This window comes from Salmo salar, chromosome 09, assembly GCF_965601325.2.
Source record: "Salmo salar chromosome 09, fSalSal1, whole genome shotgun sequence".
Classification (NCBI taxonomy): Eukaryota; Metazoa; Chordata; class Actinopteri; order Salmoniformes; family Salmonidae; genus Salmo; species Salmo salar.
This window is the reverse complement of record NC_138299.1, coordinates 70070776-70097748: the sequence shown is the minus strand read 5'-3', so window position 1 is coordinate 70097748 and position 26973 is coordinate 70070776. Positions and strand designations below refer to the sequence as shown.

The window sequence follows — 26973 nt, the reverse complement described above, 5'->3', positions numbered from 1 at the left end:
TACAGAGACCATGGAGGAGGAGACAGGGCCCACAGTGCGACTCAGAGCAGGTCTCCAATCAGTGCTCCGGGAGAGCAAAACATATGTTAGCTGTGTTATGGTTAGAATTAGCATCTTTGGTTTTCAACGGATGTGGGTTTGATCCCTTTGGCCTCCAGGCTCAATCAAATCAATCTAAAATTAGTTGCTGCCTCTTTTTCCGGAAAGTAGATAATTCCCTGTTGATTGTGGAGAAGAAAAAACAGAGAAAGCAAACTGTGCAGGGCAACAAACGAGTCTCAAAAAGTAATATGGTTGGTGCACAGGGTGCAAAAGCACGTGCTACGTCTTGACGTGAACAATGACAGGTGCACAAGATATTTGCACCCATCTACTTCCTTCGTTGCCATAGGACAATTAAATTAAATTGTCCAACAACTAAAATATGTCATGTAGTCCTCTCCTTATGCATGACATGTAGTCCTGACTAGACACAAAACTTGCAAGTAATTTTTTTTTACAAATAATATGCATAAAATGTTTTTGGCTAATCATCTGCTCCTGACTGTTGGTCTCGGTTATGCAACTGTATGATTTTCTTGTTTACATAAAAAGGTATGTAAACAACATTTGGCAAGATGGACAACGGAGAACATTGATCTCAGATCAAGCTGCCACTCAATAGCCGCCTGTGATTGTGACAGGAACAGAGTCAGAGTCTGTCTCAAGCTTCAATGGTTCCCTTTAGGGCTGCACAATTAATCGAATTTGAATCGAAATTGCAATATTGACATGTGCAATATCCATATCGCAAGAGGCCGCAATTTTTTTCAACGCCATGAATGTAACATTCAAATGTGATAAGGGTTCCCTGGAAAACTCTGTCCAACACTTTGGTTCCTACCCTGTTACAACAACTTCTAATGTACATGGCTTTTTCATTAGTTGTCATGCCAAACAATGCTAACCATTGTATCGGAATACACATTTTATTTTTATGATTCCAACATCTCACCCAAGTGTTTTGATCGAAATCGTGAGTAAAAAAAATTGCAATATTTGGTAACAAAAAATTAGACGCTATTATATTATCTGCCCATATCGTGCAGCCCTAGTTCCATCTACAACAATGTGCAGAGGCCTGCGTCTGGCCTGTGAAGCAAGAAACACACAAGAAATCGAAATAAGAAGAACACGAGAAAGTAAGTAAGCTATATACAGTGTCAGTTCCAGGGTCAGTGCCAATACCATATTTACAATGTGCAGGAATACTGGAGTGGTAGGGTTTAGTGCTGAGCGATTAACCAACATTTTGGCTATTTTTCATTATTTAAACACTTATTGACAAACATAGGTTCAATTATTTTAATTTCATTTTGTTAGGTTTTTCTTTGTGAAATCAACGCGCAGTTTCTCTAGAGATAAATCAGGTCATGTCCAAACTGTGTGATGCAGTAAGGATTTGTAATTTCCAACAGGCCAATATTCTACATAGTTTAGCGCAGAGAATGTGGTAATTAACTACAACAACCATAATCCATTGCACGCCTACTTGTCCGGTCTGTGTGTTTATTTTACGCCTACTACGTTAGGATAGTGTGGGACAGAAACTGCATGATCAAGTGGGATAGAGAGCAGTTGCATTAGGCTGCTTGAGGGTTGAATCCTAAGCAACTTGCATACACATTGTTTGAAGTACAACATAGCAGCCGTAGTAGCTCAATGCTGTTTGCTGTAAAACCTTAGTAGAGCATGGGTGGAGTAGGTATTGTGGTGCTCATGTGAATTTCCTTTCTTTTTCGGCTTCAGACCAATGCCTACTTCTTACTTAAAACTTTGGTTTGTTTTTTTTCCATTTCAATGGTTTTTACACTGGAAGGTGATTGATTTATTTCCACCTGAAAAATTAGATTTTCTGCACTAAAAAAAATGTGTGTTTTGTCTCACAATTTATTGTCCAGGACCCAGTTTCCCAAAAGCATCTGAAGGCTAAGTTCATCGTTAGAACATTCATCATTAAATCATTGAGCTGTTTCAAAAAACCATCATCACTAAAGATGCACTTGAAAACCCTCATTATTTACCTGCCTCAGACCACTCGTAGAACAGCTAACTGGGTCATTAGATGCTTTTTTGCCCTTCCGCGTCACTTTATACAGTGGGGCAAAAAAGTATTTAGTCAGCCACATATTGTGCAAGTTCTCCCACTTAAAAAGATGAGAGAGGCCTGTAATTTTCATCATAGGTACACTTCAACTATGACAGACAAAATGAGAAAAAAAATCTGGAAAATCACATTGTAGGATTTTTAATGAATTTATTTGCAAATTATGGTGGAAAATAAGTATTTGGTAAATAACAAAAGTTTATCTCAATACTTTGTTATATACCCTTTGTTGGCAATGACACAGGTCAAACGTTTCTGTAAGTCTTCACAAGGTTTTCACACACTGTTGGTGGTATTTTGGCCCATTCTCCATGCAGATCTCCTCTAGAGCAGTGATGTTTTGGGGCTGTCGCTGGGCAACACGGACTTTCAACTCCCTCCAAAGATTTTCTATGGGGTTGAAATCTGGAGACTGGCTAGGCCACTCCAGGACCTTGAAATGCTTCTTACGAAGCCACTCCTTCGTTGCCCGGGCGGTGTGTTTGGGATCATTGTCATGCTGAAAGACCCAGCCACGTTTCATCTTCAATGCCCTTGCTGATGGAAGGAGGTTTTCACTCAAAATCTCACGATACATGGCCCCATTCATTCTTTCCTTTACACGGATCAGTCGTCCTGGTCCCTTTGCAGAAAAACAGCCCCAAAGCATTATGTTTCCACCCCCATGCTTCATAGTCGGTATGGTGTTCTTTGGATGCAACTCAGCATTCTTTGTCCTCCAAACACGACGAGTTGAGTTTTTACCAAAAAGTTATATTTTGGTTTCATCTGACCACATGACATTCTCCCAATCCTCTTCTGGATCATCCAAATGCTCTCTAGCAAACTTCAGACAGGCCTGGACATGTACTGGCTTAAGCAGGGGGACACGTCTGGCACGGCAGGATTTGAGTCCCTGGCGGCGTAGTGTGTTACTGATGGTAGGCTTTGTTACTTTGGTCCCAGCTCTCTGCAGGTCATTCACTAGGTCCCCCTGTGTGGTTCTGGGATTTTTGCTCACCGTTCTTGTGATCATTTTGACCCTACGGGGTGAGATCTTGCTTGGAGCCCCAGATCGAGGGAGATTATCAGTGGTCTTGTATGTCTTCCATTTCCTAATAATTGCTCCCACAGTTGATTTCTTCAAACCAAGCTGCTTAGCTATTGCAGATTGTCTTCCCAGACTGGTGCAGGTCTACAATTTTGTTTCTGGTGTCCTTTGACAGCTCTTTGGTCTTGGCCATAGTGGAGTTTGGAGTGTGACTGTTTGAGGTTGTGGACAGGTGTCTTTTATACTGATAACAAGTTCAAACAGGTGCCATTAATACAGGTAACGAGTGGAGGACAGAGGAGCCTCTTAAAGAAGAAGTTACAGGTCTGTGAGAGCCAGAAATCTTGCTTGTTTGTAGGTGACCAAATACTTATTTTCCACCATAATTTGCAAATAAATTCATTAAAAACCCTACAATGTGATTTTCTGGATTTTTTTTCTCATTTTGTCTGTCATAGTTGACGTGTACCTATGATGAAAATTACAGGCCGCTCTCATCTTTTTAAGTGGGAGAACTTGCACAATTGGTGGGTGACTAAATACTTTTTTGCCCCACTGTACACAGAAGATCTCTGCTAAACCTAGTATCAAGATGTTTATCTGTCTCACTGTCACCGCCAATAACTTCAGAATGAAGTTGACTACAATACAAAGTTGCTAATGTGTTTGAAATTGTTATAAACAAGCAAAGGGTAAAACGATAATTCAAATGAAAACTGAGATGACTCCATTAAAATATCAATACAGTAGGCTACATAGGCCTACATATTTAAATCATATTGAAATCAATTTCATGTTCAATCAATTGAGTTGTATTTTGCTAATTGTAGGCTACTGTCTGTAATTTTTGCCTCAATTTCCTGATGTGTACGCCTAACAACATGTACGCAATGATATGCAAAGTATTTGAATTAGTGCATAGCCTAAAGCATTAGAATAAGCTGAGGATCATTTATTTCTAGGAGTTGATCTGTTGTCAGTATGTACCTAATGTTAAGGTAAGATTTGAATGGAGAACGCTGATTCGTGAGCAGAGCTGCCTTTGTGTCGATCCTATCAGCATCGACACATGCTCTAACGACGTACTTATCGAAAGTTCTTCCTACGTGGTGTTTTGGGAAACGTATACATGAGTTCTTAGGCCGTTATAGAAACAATGCATCGTTAGAACACTGGTAAGCATAAGTTCCATCGCTATCGGGAAAACGGACCCTGCCTATTACTTCATAGACATGGCTATTTGCATTCATGCATAACATATGGATTCTCCCTTTAAAGAGGGGAGGGAGGTGAATATCAACAGCTGCTTTACATTAAGCAAGTGACTCAAAGTACTGAATAAGTTGGCTGAGTGACCCCCCTCTATTTTTTTGCTTGTTGATGGCTACTTCCCACTAAGGGGTCCTACGTCCTACGTCCATCTTTTGGACGTCTTTCTCTCTTTGTTTTGTGCAGTCCAGACCAGCCTTGACTTCAAGGTCCATGGACGGGACTTCCTAAAAACACTACTTTGATACAAGCAACGTTTCGTAGGAGGTTAGAAGTGTATTTTCGTTAACTTTAACTCTTTTCCTAACCTTAACCTAATTCTCCTAACCTGTTACATTAATTATCCTAACCTGCTGTATTAATTCTCCTAACCTGCTGCGTATGTTCTATAAACCTGTTACGAAAAAGATGTAGCTGTATCAAAGTGGCGAGGCTTTAGGGAATCTCGTCCACGGACGTTGATTTTTTGTTCTCTTCCGGATAAAATCGGAACCAATCATAGACGTCTGTTTGGTTTAGGACCGACCTTGATTTGCCCAAACAATGTTTGCTTCAGATTTGGTCCTGTCCGGACCAAATCTGAACCAATCATAGAGATCTATGGTTCACCAGTTTGGAAAGCACAGTACAGTAGAGTAGTGGTTCTCAAACCTCCATGGGAAACCCAGGCCATTCCATGTATTTGATCTATCCCAGAGCTAGCACACCTGATTTAACTTGTCAACTAATCCTCACTCTCTCCAATAGCTAGTTCGGAGCTACAGCAAAATTGTGAAACATCTGGGGATTCCAGAGGAGAGGTTTGAGAACCACTTCAGTACAGCACAGCAGATTGCAGTACATTAGGAGTACAAACAATTACCGGAAGTATTTTCAACATTCATTCAGAACCAAAAATGTACCTAATTTTAATGTCCGGAAAATATTTTTTGACATCCAAAGAAATATGTATTTTCAACATCCGGAAAATACATGTTTTAAACATCCTGAAAATACTTATTTTCACCTTTCATTCAGAACCTAAAATTCAACGTCTGGAAAATACGTATTTTAAACTTAATTTTGTTTACTGGGTTCAGATCTTTGGGAACACACTGAAATCTAACTTGACACTGTTGGTCAGTCAGCAAAATGTGGGTTAAAATGGCATGAAGAAAATTGCATTGATAGAGGACGGTGTACTGAATGAATGCAATATAAGGCAAGGGCTGGAATTTTTTCTGGATGCTCGTGTGTTGATCTAACTAATTCACTAGCTAGCATGTGTACATTCACTGCAATGCACAGCTGATGTGCTACTTGCATGTGCATTGGCAGAGTTTAGATTAAACATAGCTAATTGTTTCTTAGCAAGGCAATTTGTTTTATCAGATACAGTTTGTGTTGTGAGAGGCTGGTCTTGGTTGAGGAAATGTAGGCTAGCTAGCATGGTTTGTGATGAAACTGGCATCTGGCTGTACATGTAGCTATCATGATGGACAGCTATCATGATGGGGTAGCTATCATGATGGGGTAGCTAGATGGGCAATGCCCAGACCATTGCATGTACTATACGTTAGCAGTGTGGCAGTTTCCCAAAGATTGGTATTGACTATGAACTTTACTTAGCTATCTAGATAGTACGCTTTATGGAAGAATGTAGCAAGCTATGATATATTGTCAACATTGAGTTGTGGTTGGTGCACAATCTATACAGCTATGGTACAGTCTCGTTGGCTTGTAACTACTGACTAGTTGGCTAGCTAACTGGATATAATAGCAGCCAAGGACTTTCACTAGATTATTTGTTTGTGCTAGGATTTAGTTTACACAGATGACCTAGCAAAATAGCATATACCTAGCTAGATATCCTTTTCTTGTAGCTTGCTTCTCATTTACTGGTGTTAGCTACCTAGCTAGCTACAGCTGCTAGTATGCTACTAGCTAGCTGCTGCTGTTGCGCAGCAACGGAGTTGTTGGTCCCAAAAAGATTTTAGCATTGTCAGAAATGCTATAAAAAAAGTAGTAAATCATTGGTTCTTAAATGGACACGTGAAAAGCGATAAAATATACATTTTCTAAAAACTGTTGCACCAACAAAGGTATTCAGTCCAAATGGATCCAAGTCTAATTGTCTCCTTATGGACGCTGTAGCCTCGTTTTAATCTGATGTCTATAATTTTTGCTAGGTTTGGGTACAGAAAACTCTGACAACCCTAACACTAATAACCGTGTCAAAAATCCGGCATAGTGGTTATTGGTAAACGCTGGACGGATCATGACGTGAGGCGGGGAGAGTGTTGTGTACCTCCAATGAAGTTGATTTGCGAATTTTAATCGACATTGGTGTTATATTGGCTTAGATTTGAAATTAACATTGAGCTTCAATCAACCCCTACCGGTCGGCGCTACTATAATGTAAAAATGGACAATTGCAAAGCATGCTGAGCATTAGTCTAATGAGCTCCACCCCAAAACAAGGTTTTGTGTAGAAGAGTTACAGATTTGATCAAAATGTACTTGTCGTAGCAGGTTCAGGAGAATTTACGCAGCAGGATACGATAATTAACATAGCAGGTTAGGAGAATTAGGAGAAACTGTATCCAATCTAGACATGACCCCAAAACAAGGCCAATAATAATACCCAGTGTGCTTTGCAGTTCATTTTGGTATGTTCATTTTCACATAAACATTCACATTTTGGTCATTTAACAGACTCTCTTATCTAGAGTGACTTACACTCAGTGCCAACAATTTAGGTAGATAAAGACAGATTACAGTTTCCATCCATTTTGTGACAGATTTTCATGCGAATATTCTAAAATCTGCATAAAACAATATGCGCCTTTTCCCACCAGAGATATGTTTCCATCAAATTGACTTATTGCGGATAAAAGACTGTGTGTGATGACGTTATGCACATAAAAATTACTTCTGTGGTAAAATGTCTATGTATCAAATAAAAAAATACAAGTTAAATGGGTTTCCATCGCATTTTCAACTCTACTGATGGTTTTGTCACAAACACTGTTGTGTTATATAGCAATCTGTGCCCACTCTGGTCTTGGCACGTGCGCTCTAGCCGTCAGCTCGCAGATAAAGTGCAGTTAAGCTACCTGCATTATTAGATTATTATGATTAAGAGCGTTACATTTTTAGGGGGGTTAAACGGCAGCCAAGCGTCAATCATCATGTCCAATAAGATATTTATTGGAAAGGAGCATCAAGCTCATCATGTGCACTTTCACCACCCTGTGAAGTTCATCATAATTTATTTTATCTGTAGCCTAATAAATTGCATGGTAATCGGACGACCACAGAACGGACCATCGTGTGATTCCAAGTTTACTTCAATATGATGGTTATTATATCAATATTTGCGCATAAAGGCATTTCCACCGTCATTTCTCGCATACAGACACCATGATCCCACCATGTCGAACAAAGAAATTGACTGTCGGCATTTATAAAATTGTAACGGCATATCCTGTTCCAATCTGACGGTTGTGATTTTTTTTTCAATCGTCAGTTCATTCATCGGCATTAAATGGTTGGATGAAAACCTGGTTATAGCAAGTAAAACGTTTCTGTAACCATTACTGAGAATGTGGTTGCTGTTCGGGCCGGCTACTTGCAAATGTATTTCTGTATTTTAAAATTCAAAATACATTTATTTTAATTAAATACATTTCAAAAAAGTATTTTGTAGATCATTTTTGATACATTGATCTTTATGGTATGTTGTAATTGTATTTTGTCATTTTTGCCCATTATTTTGTGTGTGAGAAAATTAAGTGTGAGTGTGAGAGAGTGCAAAAATAAAAATAAAATAGAAAAGGTCAAAACAGATGTGTAGCCATTTTGTTAGCTATTTAGCAGTCTTATGGCTTGGGGATAGAAGCTGTTCAGAAGCCTGTTGGTGTCAGACTTGATGCTCAGGTACCGCTTGCCGTGCGGAAGCAGAAAGAACAGTCTATGGCTTGTGTGGCTGGAGTCAAAACATTTCCGGCCCTTCCTTTCACACTACCTGATTTGTAGGTCCTGGAGGCAGGGAGCTCAGCCCCAGTGAATTACTGGGCTGTCCGCACTACCCTCTGTAGCGCCATGTGATCGAGGGTGGTGCAATTGCCATACCAAGCATTGATACAGCCAGTCAAGGTGCTCTCAATGGTGCAGCTGTAGAACTTTTTGAGGATTTGAGGGCCCATGCCAAATCTTTTCAACCTCCTGAGGTGGAAGAGGTGCTGTTGCACCTTCTTCATGACTGTTTGTGTGTGTGTGGACCATTGTAAGTCCTTAGTCATTTGGACACGAGGAATTAGAAGCTCGCGACCCTCTTCACTATAGCCCCGTCGATGTAGATTGGGGCGTGCTTGCTCCTGCATTTCCTGTAGTGCACGTTTAAGCTCCTTGGTCTTACTGACATTGAGAGAGAGGTTGTTGTCCTGGAACCACACTGCCAGGTCACTGACCTCCTTCCTGTAGGCTGTCTCATCGTCGCCGGTGATCAGGCCTACCACTGTCATGTCATGCGTGGCCACACAGGAAGTACAAGAGTGGACTAAGCACACACCCCTGTGGGGCCCCCATGTTGAGGGTCAGCATGGCAGAGGTAATGTTGCCTACCCTCACCACCTGGGGTTGGCCTGTCAGGAAGTCAAGGATCCAGTTACAGAGGGAGGTGTTGAGTCCGTGCGTCCCAAGTTTGGTGATGAGCTTGGAGGGGACTATTGTGTTGAATGCTGAGCTGTAGTCAATGAACAGCAAACTCACTAGTTAGTTACCTAGTATATCTGCTTGTATTTAAGTCACAGACTCATACAAAGACCAACAAACAACCCAACAAGCGATCACACAGACATTTATACAGAATACCGTCACCGGAGAATACGTCAAATATATCATTCTTATATCATTTTCCCCTAAACGGACAAATTCACTGGATTATTGGAGCGGCCTAGTCCATTCCAGGTTCTTCAAAAATGTTGATATATGTTGTGCTGTGCTATCCTGTTTTGTACATATCCTGAAACCCAATGTGTAAGGTACAGGAAAAATCCAACAGGAGTGAGATGGACGGCCTTCAGCTCTCCCAGTCTGGAAAAAACATTAGTTGAAATGAGAGGGAAGTTACAAGGTCGAAGTTATTTCCTTCTTTTTCTCTTCATCATTTGCAGGGGGAAAAAAACTTAATTTTCCCTCCTTGCAGTGTGGGTACTGCCATTCGTGGACAGGAAGCAATGACAAGGGCTGAGGACACACTGGTGTGCCATACAATACCCCAAGGCTATGTGCATCTGGCTCCAAGGCCAGGTGAACATTTGTGTGCGTGCACGCGCATGTGTGTGTGTCCCATAACTACTCTTGATAAAAACTTCATTTCTTGAGTGTTGACTTAAGCGAAAGAATGCAAACAAGACGATCAAATAAACACTAAAAACCAACCAGAACCTTCTAAGCACTAATTGAAAGTGTGTTAACACATTAAAACATACTATTCCACAACATAAAGACAACCTCTCAGGGATTGCAGGAATCAGACCCCTTGAATCTACATGGGGTGCTTCGACTAGCATTAGGACAAAACAAAAACTGCCAATGTCAGTCACACATTGTTGGACGATCACATTCATCTTGCACTAACCTGTTTTGGCTGGTGAGCCACTTTAAAGGGAGAGGAAGTCTAACTGTATGACAGCTTGAGGCAAAAGGTTATTTGTTTGTTGCCAAGAGGTTAGGTAACCACCGAGACATAGAGCAACAAGCTCAATCAGGAAATTGGATCATAAAAAAGGCCCTGATCCTCGAGTCGGCCCGGCAACCTGTGGTTTTCCTCAGGTGCTCAGTATTCCCTGTGAGTTCTCTGAAGCAACCGTTTTGGTTAACCAACTAACCACTTGAGCATAATGCAATCTTCTATTCATAACACTCACAACGTATTGGCAGCTGTCCACAACACAAATCCAAGTCAGAGAACGATAATACTACCACCAACTTTTGCTGAGGAATTTGGGTGAATGGTTTCTTGTCGATTCAAAACGCTGCATATTCTCTGAGATTTGTCAAATTCTCGATTCTGTACGAGAAGAGACATTTATAGTAGTGCTGGTATGTTGTTAGAGACTTTCCAAACACAGAGGCAGCAGCAGTCTTGGAATGTGCACTGGTGTACAAACCAAGCTCTGAAATTGTGGCCATCGCTAAAGAAAATTAAATTGATGCAATCTGTAGACCATGTAGCTTTTAATTAGTGGCTTCCGCCTCCCAATTGGTTTCTCTAAGTTTCCCCCACCCTAATTTAGGATCCGACCAATTGGCTGTGCTGTATTTAGTAGGCTTTGTTGGTCTTAGGAGAAACCGTACACCGTAATCAAGGGCCGGAATGAACGTTTTAAGGGCAACACAAGCAATCTGTGTTAGCAAACACAACCTCAGTCAAAGTTATTTTTACTGTGCAGTCTCAAGGTCCTCTGGTGGAAAACAGTTCTGCTGCAGCACCTCTGATTTAAAATGCACTTTTCTGCTGTAGTAATTGTAACTGATAAAAAACATTTAATTCATAGCTGCTGGGTGCATTTACTGGACACTATTGCTGCAAGGGAAAAACAAGTAGAGCTTAATTTGTGTAAAAGCTAACTACAACAGCTATATGGAACACAATGCAAAATGGCTGCTGGAAAGTATATTATTCAAATACAAATGTTTACAGTCCACCTTACAACCGAGCCATGTTCTTTGCATACAACAACCGTATCAAACGAGTAAAAACACAGAATGCCACAAAGCTAAAGTTTACTATAGATTCTTATAACTGCGGTTTTAACCTTTTTAGTGTTTTTTTCTCGTCAGAAACTCTGCAAGTAAACACTCCCATGTTGCTGTTCTGTTGTCGCTGTTGTTTCTCCATGACACAGGACGTGAGCAAACTAAATGGTACACTTCTCCGGCTCTTTCCCATTAATGTTGTCTGTTCCCTCGCTGAAGAAATAAAAACAGACCTGGATCGCATCTCCCTCTGTCTTATTGATGCTGACAAGGGGAGATAAACCATTGGTTGTGGACATGGCCAGTCGATAACTCCAATCAAATTTGTTTCTAAACAACGCAGGCTCTCTGGACCAAACACTGTGGGAAACCAACAGTGAGAGACAGAAACAGAGACGGAGGAGGAAAGCAGAGACGGAGGAAGAGGGAGATAAAGATAGATAATGAGAAAGTGTCACTGAGCATAAAAGGTGGAATAAATAAATTAAGTGGCAGCTATCTCTGTGGGTTGAAATTATGCAAGTGAAGCTAGTAGATCTGTTGAGTTTTTTTAAAATAAGAATCCATTTTGGCACGTTGAGTCTTTGAAGAGATGGTGTCTATTTTGACAAGGTGCTGTCAAACTGTCACAGAGAGAGGAGGAAAAAGGAAAAGACGGCGAGAGAGAGAGAGAGACAGAGTTGGAGAGAGAAATAGAGAGAGAAAAAGAAACAGAGAGGCAGCTCAAGGAAGCGAGTTAGCATGCCTTTGTAGTGAGGGTTTGTGTTGACTGCAGCCTGGCTTGTGACTCCATCATAAAATGGCAAACCCTTTGAGGTCAGAGACAGGTCTGGTTGCCCAGTGCTGCTGGGTAACACTGGACCGTGACCATCCCTTCTCCCCCCGCGTCTCCCCTGGGACATCCCCCCTGTCCACCTTGTTTACTGCAACTCCTAATCAACACCACGTTTTCCAGTTGCCGGGGCAACTTTCAAGAAATTTGTGCAGAGACAAGATATCAGATGACTTCACAAACCTTCAAATTCAACTGACTACCATTACATGTGCTATCTGTTGCTTGACATTAAACACAGCAATGACTGTTCAATTAAAAAAAAAATAGCATATTGTACAAGTTATTTGAATTAATTTGAAAGATTAATTCAACAAAGTGATATATTATGTCTTAACAGTGTACCATTTCAGATAAGAACTTATAACGCATATATTGAGGTAGCTATGTACATATACAGTGCATTCGGAAAGTAATCCGACCCCTTGACTTTTCCCACAATTTGTTACGTTACAGCTTTATTCTAAAATGGATTCAATTGTTTTTTCTCAACAATCAACACAAAATACCCCATAATGACGGAGCAACATTTTGAAAATGTATTGAAGCACCATTGGCAGAGATTACAGCCTTACGTCTTATTGAGTATCATGCTACAAGCTTGGCACACCTGCATTTGGGGAGTTTCTCCCATTTTTCTCTGCATATCCTCTTAAGCTCTGTCAGGTTGGATGGGGAGCGTCGCTGCTCAGCAATTTTCAGGTCTCTCCAGAGATGTTGGATCAGGTTCAAGTCCGGGATCTAGCTGAGCCACTCAAGGACATTCAGAAACTTGTCCCGAAGTCACTCCTGCATTGTCTTGGCTGTGTGCTTAGGATTGTTGTTCTGTTGGAAGGTGAACCTTCCCCCCAGTCTGAGGACCTGAGCACTCTGGAGCAGATATTCACTAATGATCTTTCCGTACTTTGCTCTGTTCATCTTTCCCTCAATCCTGACTAGACTCCCAGTCCTTGCTGCTGAGAAACATCCCCACGTTTCACCGTAGGGATGGTGCCAGGTTTCCTCCAGACGTGAAGCTTGGCATTCAGGCCAAAGAGTTTAATCTTGGTTTCAACAAACCAGAGAATCTTGTTCCTCATGGTCTGAGAGTTCTTTAGGACCCCTTTGGCAAACTCTGTCATGTGCCTTTTAGTGAGAAGTGGCTTCCATCTGGCCACTTTACCACAGAGGCCTGATTGGTGGAGTGCTGCAGAGATGGTTGTCCTTCTGGAAGGTTCTCCCATCTCCACAGAGGAACTCTGGAGCTCTGCCAAAGTGACCATCGTGTTCTTGGTCACCTCCCTGACCAAGGCCCTTCTCCCCCGATTGCTCAATTTGGCCGGGTTGCCAGCTCTAGGAAGAGTATTCGTGGTTCCAAACTTCTTCCATTTAAGAATGATGGAGGGCACTGTGTTCTTGGGGACCTTCAATGCAGCAGACATTTTCTGGTACCCTTCTCCAGATCTGTGCCTCGACACAATCTTGTCTCGGGGCTCTACGGACAATTCCTTCAACCTCATGGCTTGGTTTTTGCTCTGACATGCACTGTCAACTGTGGGACCTTACAGACAGGTGTGTGCCTTTCCAAATCATGTCCAATCAATGGAATTTACCACAGGTGGACTCCGATCTAGTTGTAGAAAGATCTCAAGGATGATCAAAGGAAACAGGATGTACCTGAGCTCAATTTCGAGTCTCATAGCAAAGGTTCTGAATACTTATGTAAATAAGGTATTTATTTTTTTATACATTTGTAAAAAATTCTAAAAACCTGTTTTCGTTTCGTCATCATGGGGTATTGTGTGTAGATTGATGAGGAAAACAATTGATTTAATCAATTTTAGAATAAGGCTGTAACGTAACAAAGTGTGGAAAAAGTCAAGGGGTCTGAATACTTTCCGAATGTACTGTAGGTAGGGGTAAAGTGACTAGGCAACCGGATGAATGAATTTAGTCTCTGCGGCCAAGAAGAGGGCCTTTAAGAAAATTATCCTAGAGGAAACACTGTGTGTCCACCAAAGCAAAGCTGCAGCAAATACTGTGGGGATGCTTCAAACAGAAATCAGAAACATTTAGCATGCATATAATGACATACATTTGAAGTCGGATGTTTACATACACTTAGGTTAGAGTCATTAAAACTCGTTTTTCAACCACTCCACAAATGTCTTGTAAACAAACTATAGTTTTGGCTAGTCGGTTAGGACATCTACTTCATGCATGACACAAGTAATTTTTCCAACAATTGTTTACAGACAGATTATTTCACTTATAATTCACTGTATCACAATTCCAGTGGGTCAGAAGTTTACATACACTAAGTTGACTGTGCATTTAAATAGCTTGGAAAATTCTAGAAAATGATGTCATGGCTTTAGAAGCTTCTGATAGGCTAATTGACATCATTTGAGTAAATTGGAGGTGTACCTGTGGATGTACAGTTGAAGTCGGAAGTTTACATACACCTTAGCCAAATACATTTAAACTCAGTTTTCACAATTCCTGACATTTAATCCTAGTAAAAATTCCCTGTCTTAGGTCAGTTAGGAGAGAATGATTTATTTCAGCTTTAAATTCATTCATCACATTCTCAGTGGGTCAGACGTTTACATACACTCAATTAGGATTTGGTAGCATTGCCTTTAAATAGTTTAACTTGGGTCAAACATTTTGGGTAGCCTTGCCACAAGCTTCCCACAATAAATTCCTCCTGACAGAGCTGGTGTAACTGAGTCAGGTTTGCTCGCACACGATATTTCAGCTCTGCCCACAAATCTTCTATAGGATTGAGGTCAGGGCTTTGTGATGGCAACTCCAATACCTTGACTTTGTTGGCCTTAAGCCATTTTGCCACAACTTTGGAAGTATGCTTGGGGTCATTGTCCATTTGGAAGAACCATTTGCAACCAAGCTTTAACTTCCTGACTGATGTCTTGAGATGTTGTTTCAATATGTCCACATAATTGTTCTGCCTCATGATGCCATCTATTTTGTGAAGTGCACCAGTCCCTCCTGCAGCAAAACACCCCCACAACATGATGCCTACACCCCCGTGCTTCACAGAAGGGATGGTGTTCTTTGGCTTGCATGCCTCCCCCTTTTTCCTCCAAACATAACAATGGTCATTATGGCCAAATAGTTATATTTTTGTTTCATCAGACAAGAGGACATTTCTCAAAAAAGTATGATCTTTGTCCCCATGTGCAGTTTGAAACCGTATTCTGGCTTTTTTATGGTGGTTTTGGAGCAGTGGCTTCCTTGCTGAGCAGCCTTTCAGGTTATGTCAATATAGGACTCATTTTACTGTGGATATAGGTACTTTTGTACCTGTTTCCTCCAGCATCTTCACAGGGTCCTTTGCTGTTGTTCTGGGATTGATTTGCACTTTTCGGCACCAAAGTACGTTCATCTCTAGGAGACAGAATGCGTCTCCTTCCTGAGTGGTATGACGGCTGCGTAGTCCCATGGTGTTTATACTTGCGCACTATTGTTTGTACAGATGAACGTGGTACCTTCAGGCGTTTGGAAATTGCTCCCAAGGATGAACCAGACTTGTGGAGGTCTACAATATTTTTTCTGAGGTCTTGGCTGATTTCCTTTGATTTTCCCATGATGTCAAGCAAAGAGGCACTGAGTTTGAAGGTAGGCCAATTCCATGCAACATTTATCAATGAAACATGACACAAAACGCCATTAATTAAAGAGAGGACTGAATTATTAAGAAGCAGAAAATAAGAGGGATGTAAAAGAAAATGAGGGAAGAGAGGAGGGAGAGACAGAAAAAAGAGAAAGAGAGAGGGAGGAAAGATAGAGGCTCTCTGTGTTCCTCCTTGTGCCCGCTGTCTGCGACCACTTTGCCCTGGAGCATGAACGCGAACGTGAGCCCGCCTCTCTTCTCGGTCTGTTCACAATTACCCAGCCACTAATGAATCTTCCATGAATGACTGCTTAACTGGCAGCACTGACTCCTCAGGAACAAGGGAGCTATTAGTGGAGGAATTGAGGAAGGAAGGAAAAGGGGAAAGCCAAAGGGAAGGCAGGCCAGCTCAGAGGCCCAGGGAGGGAGGGAGGGAGCAAGGGAGGGAGGGAAATGGAGGGATAGAGGGAGGAGGGCTCAGCTGCATCCCCCCGAGGTGATGTCTTTAACAGAAGAGATCCTGGAGGAGGGAAGTGCGCTCTCCACTTTCTCCCCCCCAGCAACCGGAGATGAAAGAGATTAGTTCTGGGTCTGGCCCGGAGGACAGTGGACTGGTGAACATCTGAAATGCTTCATTTCTCAGGCAACAGGATTTAGGATGGGACACTATGTCCTTTAGAGGTGGTAAATACATGAAAATATTTTTAGGGGCACTGTCCAAGTCGGGGTTTGGTGCATGAGACAACTTCTGGTGTTTCCTGCCAACCGTAAATTACTTTAACTCGGAGTTGACATGTGTTGTGGAAAAAACTCCACCCACAACCCGTCAACATGAACACGCGTATACACAATTTGTATGAAGATGTGTGAAAAAAACATATTCAGATTTCAGTACCAACTCCAAGGAGCTTCTCAAACTATAAGCCATCTCAACCTGAAGTCTGACACGGACTGTTTGTGACAGCTAGGTAAAACTTTAACAGATTAGATGAAAACTATTTGACAAATAAGAAGTTGGGGCCAAACTATACCAATTGGTGCTCATGCAACTAGTGAGAAAAGTGACAAACCAATGCTTACACAGAGACATGAAAGAGTGAAATAGCATTGCGAAAAGAACACACATACTGTACACATATGAGAGTGAACACACACACACAGTCTTATACTTATGACCCAGGCACATTTCACAGGACCATTTATCAAGTTAAAGTCCAGGTAGCAGCTAATGGACCCCCCAACAGATATTTATGTAGTTTAGGGCTGTCCACGATGTAAAAAGAACAGACCAAGAGTTGATTGGTCGGAATATAAAAATGGGTATTTTTTCCATACATAGACACACACTATGTTTGAAAAAAATCAACTATATGTAGGCTACTGAGCTTGTCTGATGCTTTAAGCACTGAAATTAAAAATTAAGACACACAAATTACTAAAGAGGGAGCAAAAGATCAATATAGCCTAACCAGAAGAAAAAACCTCCTCCCACTGCCCGCTGCTGCTGGCCTTCGCAGATTCTGCCATTATGCTCCTGAAGTTGCCGGTAATAGGCTACACCAGCGGTTGACAACCGTTTCCATTTTAAGTAACAAGTTATCGTACCATTTCTACCGATCTGTGTGGCAGTTATGACTTTCATATTTTCGTGGAACAGTTTAATTTAATTTATAATAAAATCTTCATGTCTCAAAACCAATGTCATGTGGTAAATCAAAATCTAAATTAACATGATACAAATTTAAAAGTAACTTATATTGCCATTGCCAATATGTAAAAATAGCCTACATAAATCCAACAAATAAAAACATTGCAGTCCGCAGTTAAAATATTGTGATGAAAATAAATATCCTATAAATCACATTGGCTACGCATTGCCTGTCTGCAAGGAACTTGAAACATTGTATCAACTATTAACTTGGTCTGGCCCAAAGCTAGTGTTAGTAAACTTGTAACATTGTATAAAATATTCTGGGCCCTCAAGAGTTTCACACCAGCGAGCTCCAGACAGACAGAAACAGCTATAGGCTATTTGCACAAGGGATAAGAAGTAATCAGGTAGCTCTATTTTATTACGTTTCCACCGGATCAGAGCATGACATTTCTTTATCGAAAGGGAGAGAGCTGGAAAGATTTTTTCAAATAGGCTACATTGAGGAACTATTGACATTCTCAATGGAAGTAAAAACAGACTTTGTTACCTTGCTGTTTGAGACGAAGAACAAATTACTTTGACGGTGGGTTAAGACAATCAGACAAAGGCAAAATGTACTACTGTTGAGCCATCTCCGTGGCCTGCACAATGGATTAGTCCACTCAGACAGGCATGGAATAGACAGGTGTCTCATGTGCTATAATTTTTTTTTAAATATATTTGCCACTGCTCAACAACAAAAAAATATTGGTTGATCAACAGCCTATTGACCAAACAATTGACCAGTTGACTAAAATGGGGTCAGCCCTAATGTACAGTACCAGTCAAAAGTTTGAACGCACCTACTCATTCAAGGGCTTTTCTTTATGTTTACTACCCTCCCCCCAACCAAATCTCACTTAGGACCCCAAAAGGCTATATTTTGCAGTTTGTTTGTGTTATGTTTTGCCCAATATTAACTGAATGGTGAATGATGACTGAAGTAATTTTCTTTCTAAGTGAAAAGATAAGCTGTTTCTAAATTAATCCTGGTAACGCCATGATTAAGAAGAATCATGAATAATCATGAGTGAGATGCCATTCAGAGGCTACAACAAAACATGTTAACCACTCACCATTACCAATAACAGGGCAGGTTAGCATTTTTTGAGGAGTATCTTTGTGCCTCTGTATGCTTCTCCATAATCATGGTAGCATCCACATGAATGTAAAAAAAGTGTTCAGAAACAACTTCTACTTACAATAAAACACATTATTCACTATTCGGTTCCTATTGGGCAAAACATAATCCCTAACGCAACCGAAACAAACCGCAAACGCATCCAACAAGTTTGTAGAGTTACACGCTTGATTCGGGGACATGGGACCAAATACAAAACGTTTGACTACTTTAATACACTAAGTGAATTTGTCCAAATACTTATGACGTCTTCAAATGGGGGGACTAGATACATAAAGTGTTTTCATTTCTAAATGGTAAAACAGATTAAAATAATCTCTAATAAAAGGTGACTGTCCAAATACATATGAAGGAGAGTGTAGTTAACCAGCAGTAAGTTATATACAGCTCCAGAACATGGAAACATCACTCCCGCTTTGACAGCCAAATGGGCCTCGCAGAAGGGGCTTGGTTTGATTTCATTTCACTTACAATGGGTAACTTAAATCTTGATGAAGATGACTGGGCTGATTGAGGATATACTTTGGGATACCGTTACCATCTCTCCGGCAGCGCCTCCAAATCGTCGCTCAGATAATAGCTCATTTGTTAGCTGCCCAAACAGCACTAGCCCTTGTTGAATAAAAAGAAAACCTGTCCCGTTTATGAATGGACAGCAATACCCTCAGTCGCATGTTACTATACCCCGCTCCCATTTAAATCCCCCAAACTTACACCTAATCCACCTGTAAGCGCCTCTTAATGTGGTGTCGGGATCCCCCGGCCAGGGTGATCTATTCTGGGGGGCTTTTGGAGAAACACAAAGGGGGTATTATTAGGAGGTAGCCCCTCCCAGGTCCCCTGTTGGGCTGCTGTGGACCTGGATGTATGGCTGTATGGAGGTGAGGACTGATGATTCATGCAGCTCCCAGCTCCCTGGCTGTTAGTGTGGGGAGCACTGGGAAGTAGGGAAGAGTGGGATCGTTTAGGTGTTTTTGTCTTTGCACCTCTCAAATGTGCAGTCAAATAAGGTCCCTGACCTCTTGAAAATATCAAGCCCAAACTTCCACTGCACTACTGAGGCTTATGCTGAAGTGAATTAAAATGGGACAACAAGCCGCTTTCTCTTCTATGCACAAATACACCAAATGCAAGAGAAGGAACGGTTCGCTCAATGTCACCACAGTCTTAGCACTAAATGCTACAACAACTGACCGTGCTCTCCACTCGTCACCTCAAGACTTCACACCAAAAGAAGTAGACCATCACTTCAACATGTACCATGGTATATGTACTTTAAACCTAAACACCTACACCTCAATGCGTACATTGACTTATACATTTCCCGTTAGACTCGACAAAGCTCCAATGAGAGAGCGGGGAAGAGAAGAGAAGCTCTCCAGTGGGATTGTGGAGGGGTTTAGGCACAGCATTTATGAGAATAAACGAGATTTCCTGAACTGAAAGCATTCCAAGGCCCTGGTGGTCTCTGCTCGCCAAGAGGCAAGACGACACACGCTGGAGATGTCTCCCTCACCCTCCCTCTCTCTCGCTCGCTCACCAAAACAGAGGACCAGCCGGTGGAAGTGGAATGTGCGTATTAGTTCATTGTCATTTAGTATTTTGTATTATCTATGCATGCGCTGCTACTCCCAATGTGGAGAGCACATTATCAACCGCCTTTCAAGTTGAAAAGAAGCATGCAATGTCCAGGACTATGTTTAATACACTGCCACCGCATGAAAAGGAGCAAAAATGTGATGAATCACATTAAACTGTCCTCATGATTATACATTTAAACCAGTGTAATTTGGTGCATGGCGTGATCAGTTTTTGGTATCCTGGGGGGGGGGGGCTTGACTGATGTCAGTTCTATTACAGTGGAAATACGCTGATTTGCTCGAGTTCTGTTGATTTGCTTGATGGTATTCTAAGACGTACACTGTGTAATCTGACACTAATACAGCCCTTGAAGTTTGATACTTGCCTGGGGATCATAACCCCCCCACCCATCTCCTCCCAGAGCTCATCCCTCCCCTGCTGGTATCCCGTTGCCTAGGCGCACACACACACGCACGCAAAATCTCCCATTTGTTTTCATTTGCCACTGAGCTACATCTGTAGCTGGTGTCTTGTCACGTAACTGATTTCGACGGGCGAAAGAGTGAGAACTGGGGTAAAATGCTGGATCATTTACCAGTAAACAGAGATACTAATACCTTGAAATAACATTGACAGCCAAGCTTTCAGAGAGACATCCTGTGCTGTGCAGCACCACCCCATTGAGAAGTGTACAGTCAGGAAAACAGTGAATGAACTCTAATCCTTTAAGACAGCACAAATAGAAATTCCATCATGGTTGGCTCACCTTGAGCGAGAGACAGAGAGAGAGTGAGAGAGAGGCAGTGAGGCAGAGAAAGAGGGATAGAACAAGAAAGAGAAACGGAGAGAAAATAGGTAAAGCTCGGAGAAGATAACCAAAACACAATAAAATATGGCCTGTTTTGACTGGAGGGCTTATTTTAGCTAATAGTGATTTCTTGCCAGGTCAAGGTTGGGCCCAGGTAAGCTTCCGTTGGATGAGTGGCAACACAGGAGTGCATAATTCAAACTGTGAGAGTCGCCCATGACCAGTGTCTGCTAGGTGGACATAGTTGATAGTTCCCCATGTTGGGGGTGAAGAACCAAAGGAGACATATTTATAAAACGTGAGAATGTTTACGTCTGGTCAAAGGTCAATGACGAGTCGAAGACACATTTTCACAACAGACTGTTCTTGTTTCAAAGACTAAATGCACTGCTGTCGCCCAAAACAATGGCACTTAAAAGCAAAGTCTATGATGGGATGTCTGGGAATGCCATCTGGTTGAATGGTGATTGGCGGTGTGGTAGGTTTCCAAGATACAATCCTTTTCACAGATACACCAAAGACTACAAGAAACTTTATAAAAAAGGTCAAGGAACATTTATGGCTAAGGGCTTTTTATAGGCTTGGGAATCTGAAGCTATAAATAAAAGGCTAGTATTCAGATATTTACAAAACTGGCCCACAAATTACAGACTAGGGCAATTAGGCTCTGATTACGATTAGAAATGTCCAACGTTGACCATTGGCTTGAAAAATACTGACAGATGTTCAGTGATCTCATATTCTGCAGTCGTGTGTCTGTTTGCATATAAATCAACAGCTCAAGTCCAGCTCCTCTAAAACATTAACAAACACAAGGCATGACTAATGTTGAGATGTGGTGGTGGAGTTTTCAAATTAAAAACCTTTGCTTTTATTTCGTTCCCCCCTTAAAGACACTAGGAGGTATGCAATTAGTTCTAAACCTTTTTCCACCCTACGGTTATTAACAAAGTTCTGAGAAGAAAAGGTGAGGGGGGTCAGATTCCGTAACTTTGCAATCTTGTGTGGCAAATTTTAAATGACTGGGGGGAGGTAGTTTGGTCCATTTTGGAGGTTTAAACACTGCTCTTTGGGAAGCTGCAAGTATTAGGCCGCAGGTTAAAACGCTGATAAGGACTCTTTCAAGATACACAAGGGAGGCATACCAATTACCAATGGTGACATGTGGACTGTGTAAAAGTACAGTGTTCAGAGATAACTAAATGTTGTCTGAGGGCAGTATGTGTTGGGGTTCCAACCTCTCGAATAACTTTGTAATCTCCTGCATGTATGCCTTTATTATTGCACTCATAGGCCTTAGCCTTCACTCTTGCCATCGTAGAATGCTAAACGTCACTGTGTAGAACAACCTAATAGCCAATGGAACCAGCAAAACATTAACATGTTTAGAATAAAAGATGTAAAACAAAAGTCCACAGGACTAATACCTCGACATAATTGTTTATGGCGGAACAGTACCTGATGTGGCGCCATCTCCTGTTCACAAAATAAACTACACAAGCCTGGTGTTGAGTGGAGGGAGGGGATTATTAAAAGAAGCATGAAACACAACACATCTGTTATCCACAGACCTGATAAGAGCCCAGTTGGTAACTTCTGGTTAAAAACAAACTCCATCTGGCAGTAATCACATATACTGTAGCATTCCCACCTCCTGATAGAAGGGTGGGAGCTCCACACATATTATGTTAAATAAATAGGCTATTCAATAGAACAACAAACCAACATTATCCTTCCTGGAGGAAAAAGTGTGCATGTGTGTGTTAAGGGGTGGGTTGGCGGGGCTGTTTTAGATGGACAGCTGCTACAAAAACAGAGTGACACAAGGCTAGGGGGCTCTTCTCCAAAGCAGGCTGGGTAAATATAATAGTGCCACTCATCAATCGTCACAGGAGACTCAAAATGGGTCAAAGGCGGGATGGGGCGATTGGTGCAATACAAAGGCCTGTTGAACTGTGGGAATTTTGTATCATTATTTTCCGTATGAAAGTAATAGTTATTTAATACAAACAGGTTGTGTAAACAGTCTAAGCTGTATTTGTTGGAATTATTTGTGAGAGAAAGACAACATGCATTTTATTGGTCAAATGTTTTGCTCCCTTTCCACGGTGGAGCCAGATCTAAAAGCTGGCTTAAGGAGGTAGATAAGTAGGAAGTAAACACTTGACTCTGTTAGTGGCTGAGAGACAAAAGCAGACCCACCCAAACTACATTATGTCCCATAAGTACATGCATACTCCCTGTCTTTCCATGTCCTTCTCTCTCCCCCCCATTCGGTCCATCAAACTAAGAAGTCCCTGTGCTCCATCAATCTGCCGACAATGTGCCTCATTGACACCCAAACATCCCATTAATCTTCATTTGTCTCGTCATATCCTACCATTCTCATGGAAATGGCCGCCTACTCCTGTTTGTTGACAGTTTGGGGGTGGTGGTGGTGTGTAAGTAGGGTGCCAGACCAAGGGAAGGGGGACCATAGAAAGTACCCCTCCATTTGGCGGCTTGCGTTTCCCATCACGCCTAATGTGTTTCGCATTCAAATAGCACCCCCTACTACCCCCTTGGTAGGGGGGCAGGCTAATCTGATTTCTCAGCTGTCTGGGACCCCTGCTTCCTGACAGCAGCAGGGTTGGCTTGGTGGGGCTGCTGAGGATGCCTGGGGTTTCTCATGCACCCCTTCCAGGGGCACGAACCCCAACTGCTAACAGAGCTTGGAGTGGCAGGCCAGGCAGTAGCAGGGGAGGAAGGAAGGAAATGGTCTTCAGTTGCTAGGCAGGCCAGGGATGTGTCAATTCTCCACCAGTGGCCCTGGAGGAGACTTCCAGCTGTTCAGCTGTCCATAAGGAAGCACTGTGAGGGTTTATCCCACCATGGGGCCTCAACAGCCACCTGGCAAAGTGGGAGCAGGAGGAAGTTCCCCCTAGGCACTGGACTAAAGGATATCTTCAGTTTGAAGTTTTTCCCCTCCTAATCACTCTACTTTCTGATAAGAGCAGAGAGACGATTACATTTCAGAAAGCAGAGTATGTTCATAGAGCAAGTGCATACATAAATGGAGGAGAGAGGAAGACAGAAAAGAGGGAGATGAGGGACGGCTACAGAGAGCAAGAATGAGGAAGAGCGAGCTGTAAAAGCCCATAGTGCCTGTGTATCGCCAGGCCCTTTTTTCCTGCGTGTGTTTTGACAGGGCCCAGGCTCTGTCTTTGATCAGCACTCATGAAGTTTCATTAAGAGATAGATGGAGGATAAGAAGGATGGGAAGCAGAAAGAAAGAGCGAGAGAGAGAGGGAGGGAGAGGGAGCAGGAACTCTGCTGGATCTACCTTATCTATCATGTCGGGCCGGTTGGTGGCGGCCAGCACGGTGACGTCCCTGAGTTGCTCGATGCCGTCCATCTCTGTCAGGAGCTGGGCCAGGACCCGGTCCCCTACGCCACCAGACCCCGAGGAGCTGAGAGAGCGAAGGGGAGAGAGAGGAGGGGGTGATAGGGGGAGGAGAGAGAGGAGATATGAAAAGACCTTTAACCAAAAATGTGTCTGTTCAAGTTGTCATGTCCCAGTCCCTGCACTGAGAAATAGTAAGGTGTTTATTTTCCATAGCACAATGTAGTGTCTTTCCCTCCCGTTTCTGCTCCCTACCTCTGTCAGACACACACGCACAAACTCTCTCTCTCTGTCTCTGTTCACAGGGCCAGCGGAAGTGCCACACGTCATTACCACAGACAAGGCCTCAGAGGAACACAAAAGAGACCTGTCACTGTGTTATGACCCTGGGAGGAAGAGAAAAAAGGCCTTGCGACTAAGAGAGAAATCTGCCATGCTGCTTCCACCTTTCATCCAAGGCCTGTTCCTTTCTCTTTCATTCTCTATGGACCCAATGCCTCCCTTCTTTTTCCTCTCTCCCCTTTCTCTTTATGCGCCTGTCTCCAACATCCTCTCTCTCTCTTCTTTTCCCTGTCTCAGTATCAGAAAACTCATTCCGACAGACGCCCCTGCATCAAGCAATTTTGAAAAGCAGGGATCAAAGAATTGCATAAAATCCGGTCAATTCGGGCATGCAGTTCAATTAGAAAATGGGGCATGGGATGTGGGGCATTTTATCAGGTCGAATACCATATCCAATCCATTCCTGAGTTGACTTAAGTTGACCCCCCAGCTGATACATACAGTTGAAGTCGGAAGTTTAAATACACTTAGGTTGGAGTCATTAAAACTCGTTTTTCAACCACTCCACAAATTTCTTGTTAACAAACTATAGTTTTTGAAAGTCGGTTAGGACATCTACTTTGTGCATGACACAGATATTTTTTCAACAATGGTTTACAGACAGATTATTTCACTTATAATTCACTGTATCACAATTCCAGTGGGTCAGAAGTTTACATACACTAAGTTGACTGTGCCTTTAAACAGCTTGGAAAATTCCAGAAAATGATGTCATGGCTTTAGAAGCTTCTGATAGGCTAATTGACATCATTTGAGTCAGTTGGAAGTGCACCTGTGGATGTATTTCAAGGCCTACCTTCAAACTCTTGGCTTGACATCATGGGAAAATCAAAAGAAATCAGCCAAGACATCAGAAAAAAATTGTAGACCTCTACAAGTCTGGTTCATCCTTGGGAACAATTTCCAAATGCCTGAAGGTACCACGTTCATCTGTACAAACAATAGTACGCAAGTATAAACACCATGGGACTACGCAGCCGTCATACCGCTCAGGAAAGAGACGCGTTCTGTCTCCTAGAGATGAACGTACTTTGGTGCGAAAAGTGCAAATGAATCCCAGAACAACAGCAAAGGACCTTGTGAAGATGCTGGAGGAAACAGGTACAAAATAATCTATATCCACAGTAAAACGAGTCCTATATCGACATAACCTGAAAGGCCGCCCAGCAAGGAAGAAGCTACCGCGCCAAAACCGCCATAAAAAAGCCAGAATACGGTTTGCAACTGCACATGGGAACAAAGGTTGTACTTTTTGGAGAAATGTCCTCTCGTCTGATGAAACAAATATAGAACTGTATGGCCATAATGACCATCGTTATGTTTGGAGGAAAAAGGGGGAGGCTTGAAAGCTGAAGAACACCATCCCAACTGTGAAGCACGGGGGTGGCAGCATCATGTTGTGGGGCTGCTTTTCTGCAGGAGGGACTGGTAAACTTCACAAAATAGATGGCATCATGAGGAAGAACAATTATGTGGATATATTGAAGCAACATCTCAAGATATCAGTCAGGAAGTTAAAGCTAGGTCGCAAATGGGTCTTCCAAATGGACAATGACCCCAAGCATACTTCCAAAGTTGTGGCAAAATGGCTTAAGGACAACAAAGTCAAGATAACGGAGTTGCCATCACAAAGCCCTGACCTCAATCCTATAGAAAATTTGTGGGCAGAACTGAAAATGCGTGTGTGAGCAAGGAGGCCTACAAACCTGACTCAGTTACACCAGCTCTGTCAGGAGGAATGGGCCAAACTTCACCCAACTTATTGTGGGAAGCTTGTGGAAGGCTACCCAAAATGTTTGACCGAAGTTAAACAATTTAAAGGCAATGCTACCAAATACTAATTCAGTGTATATAAACTTCTGACCCACTGGGAATGTGATGAAAGAAATTAAAGCTGAAATAAATCATTCTCTCTACTATTATTCTGACATTTCACATTCTTAAAATAAAGTGGTGATCCTAACTGACCTAAGACAGGGAATTTCTACTAGGATTAAATGTCAGGAATTGTGAAAACTGAGTTTAAATGTATTTGGCTCAGGTGTATGTAAACTTCCGACTTCAACTGTAGCCTGTACCCTTGGGCCATATGACACTGCAGGTCGCAGTTGAATCGCATGTATGAGTTATGCACACTGTTTAGTTTTGTGATCTCATGGACATCATAAGAGAAGTTTGGAGCTAAATCCCACTTCAAGTATTGCAAGTACTTCAGCAGACACAAAATGTCACCCTACATGCACTAAATGGCAAAATGGTTTTGGAAAGAAGAGACACTGTGACCCATCCCAGGCTCTGTCCAATTAGGCTTGAGAAGGCCATGTTTGAACCATATCTGGAGTGGTCTTTTGTCTGGTCCGAAACCACTGACTTTCAGTGGGGGTTTACC

The 26973-nt window shown here is 42.1% G+C and overlaps 1 protein-coding gene across 3 annotated transcripts in view; it reads right to left on the bottom strand.

The window, feature by feature from the left end:
* The window catches only part of afg2a (AAA ATPase AFG2A), a 130290-nt gene that overhangs the window by 75481 nt on the left and 27836 nt on the right, over positions 1–26973 (bottom strand). For all 3 annotated transcript variants that reach the window (XM_014212022.3, XM_014212023.1, XM_014212024.3), the window contains exon 15: positions 24183–24309. In XM_014212022.3, the coding sequence (XP_014067497.1) occupies positions 24183–24309 (127 nt within the window). The remainder of the gene's footprint in view (positions 1–24182; positions 24310–26973) is intronic.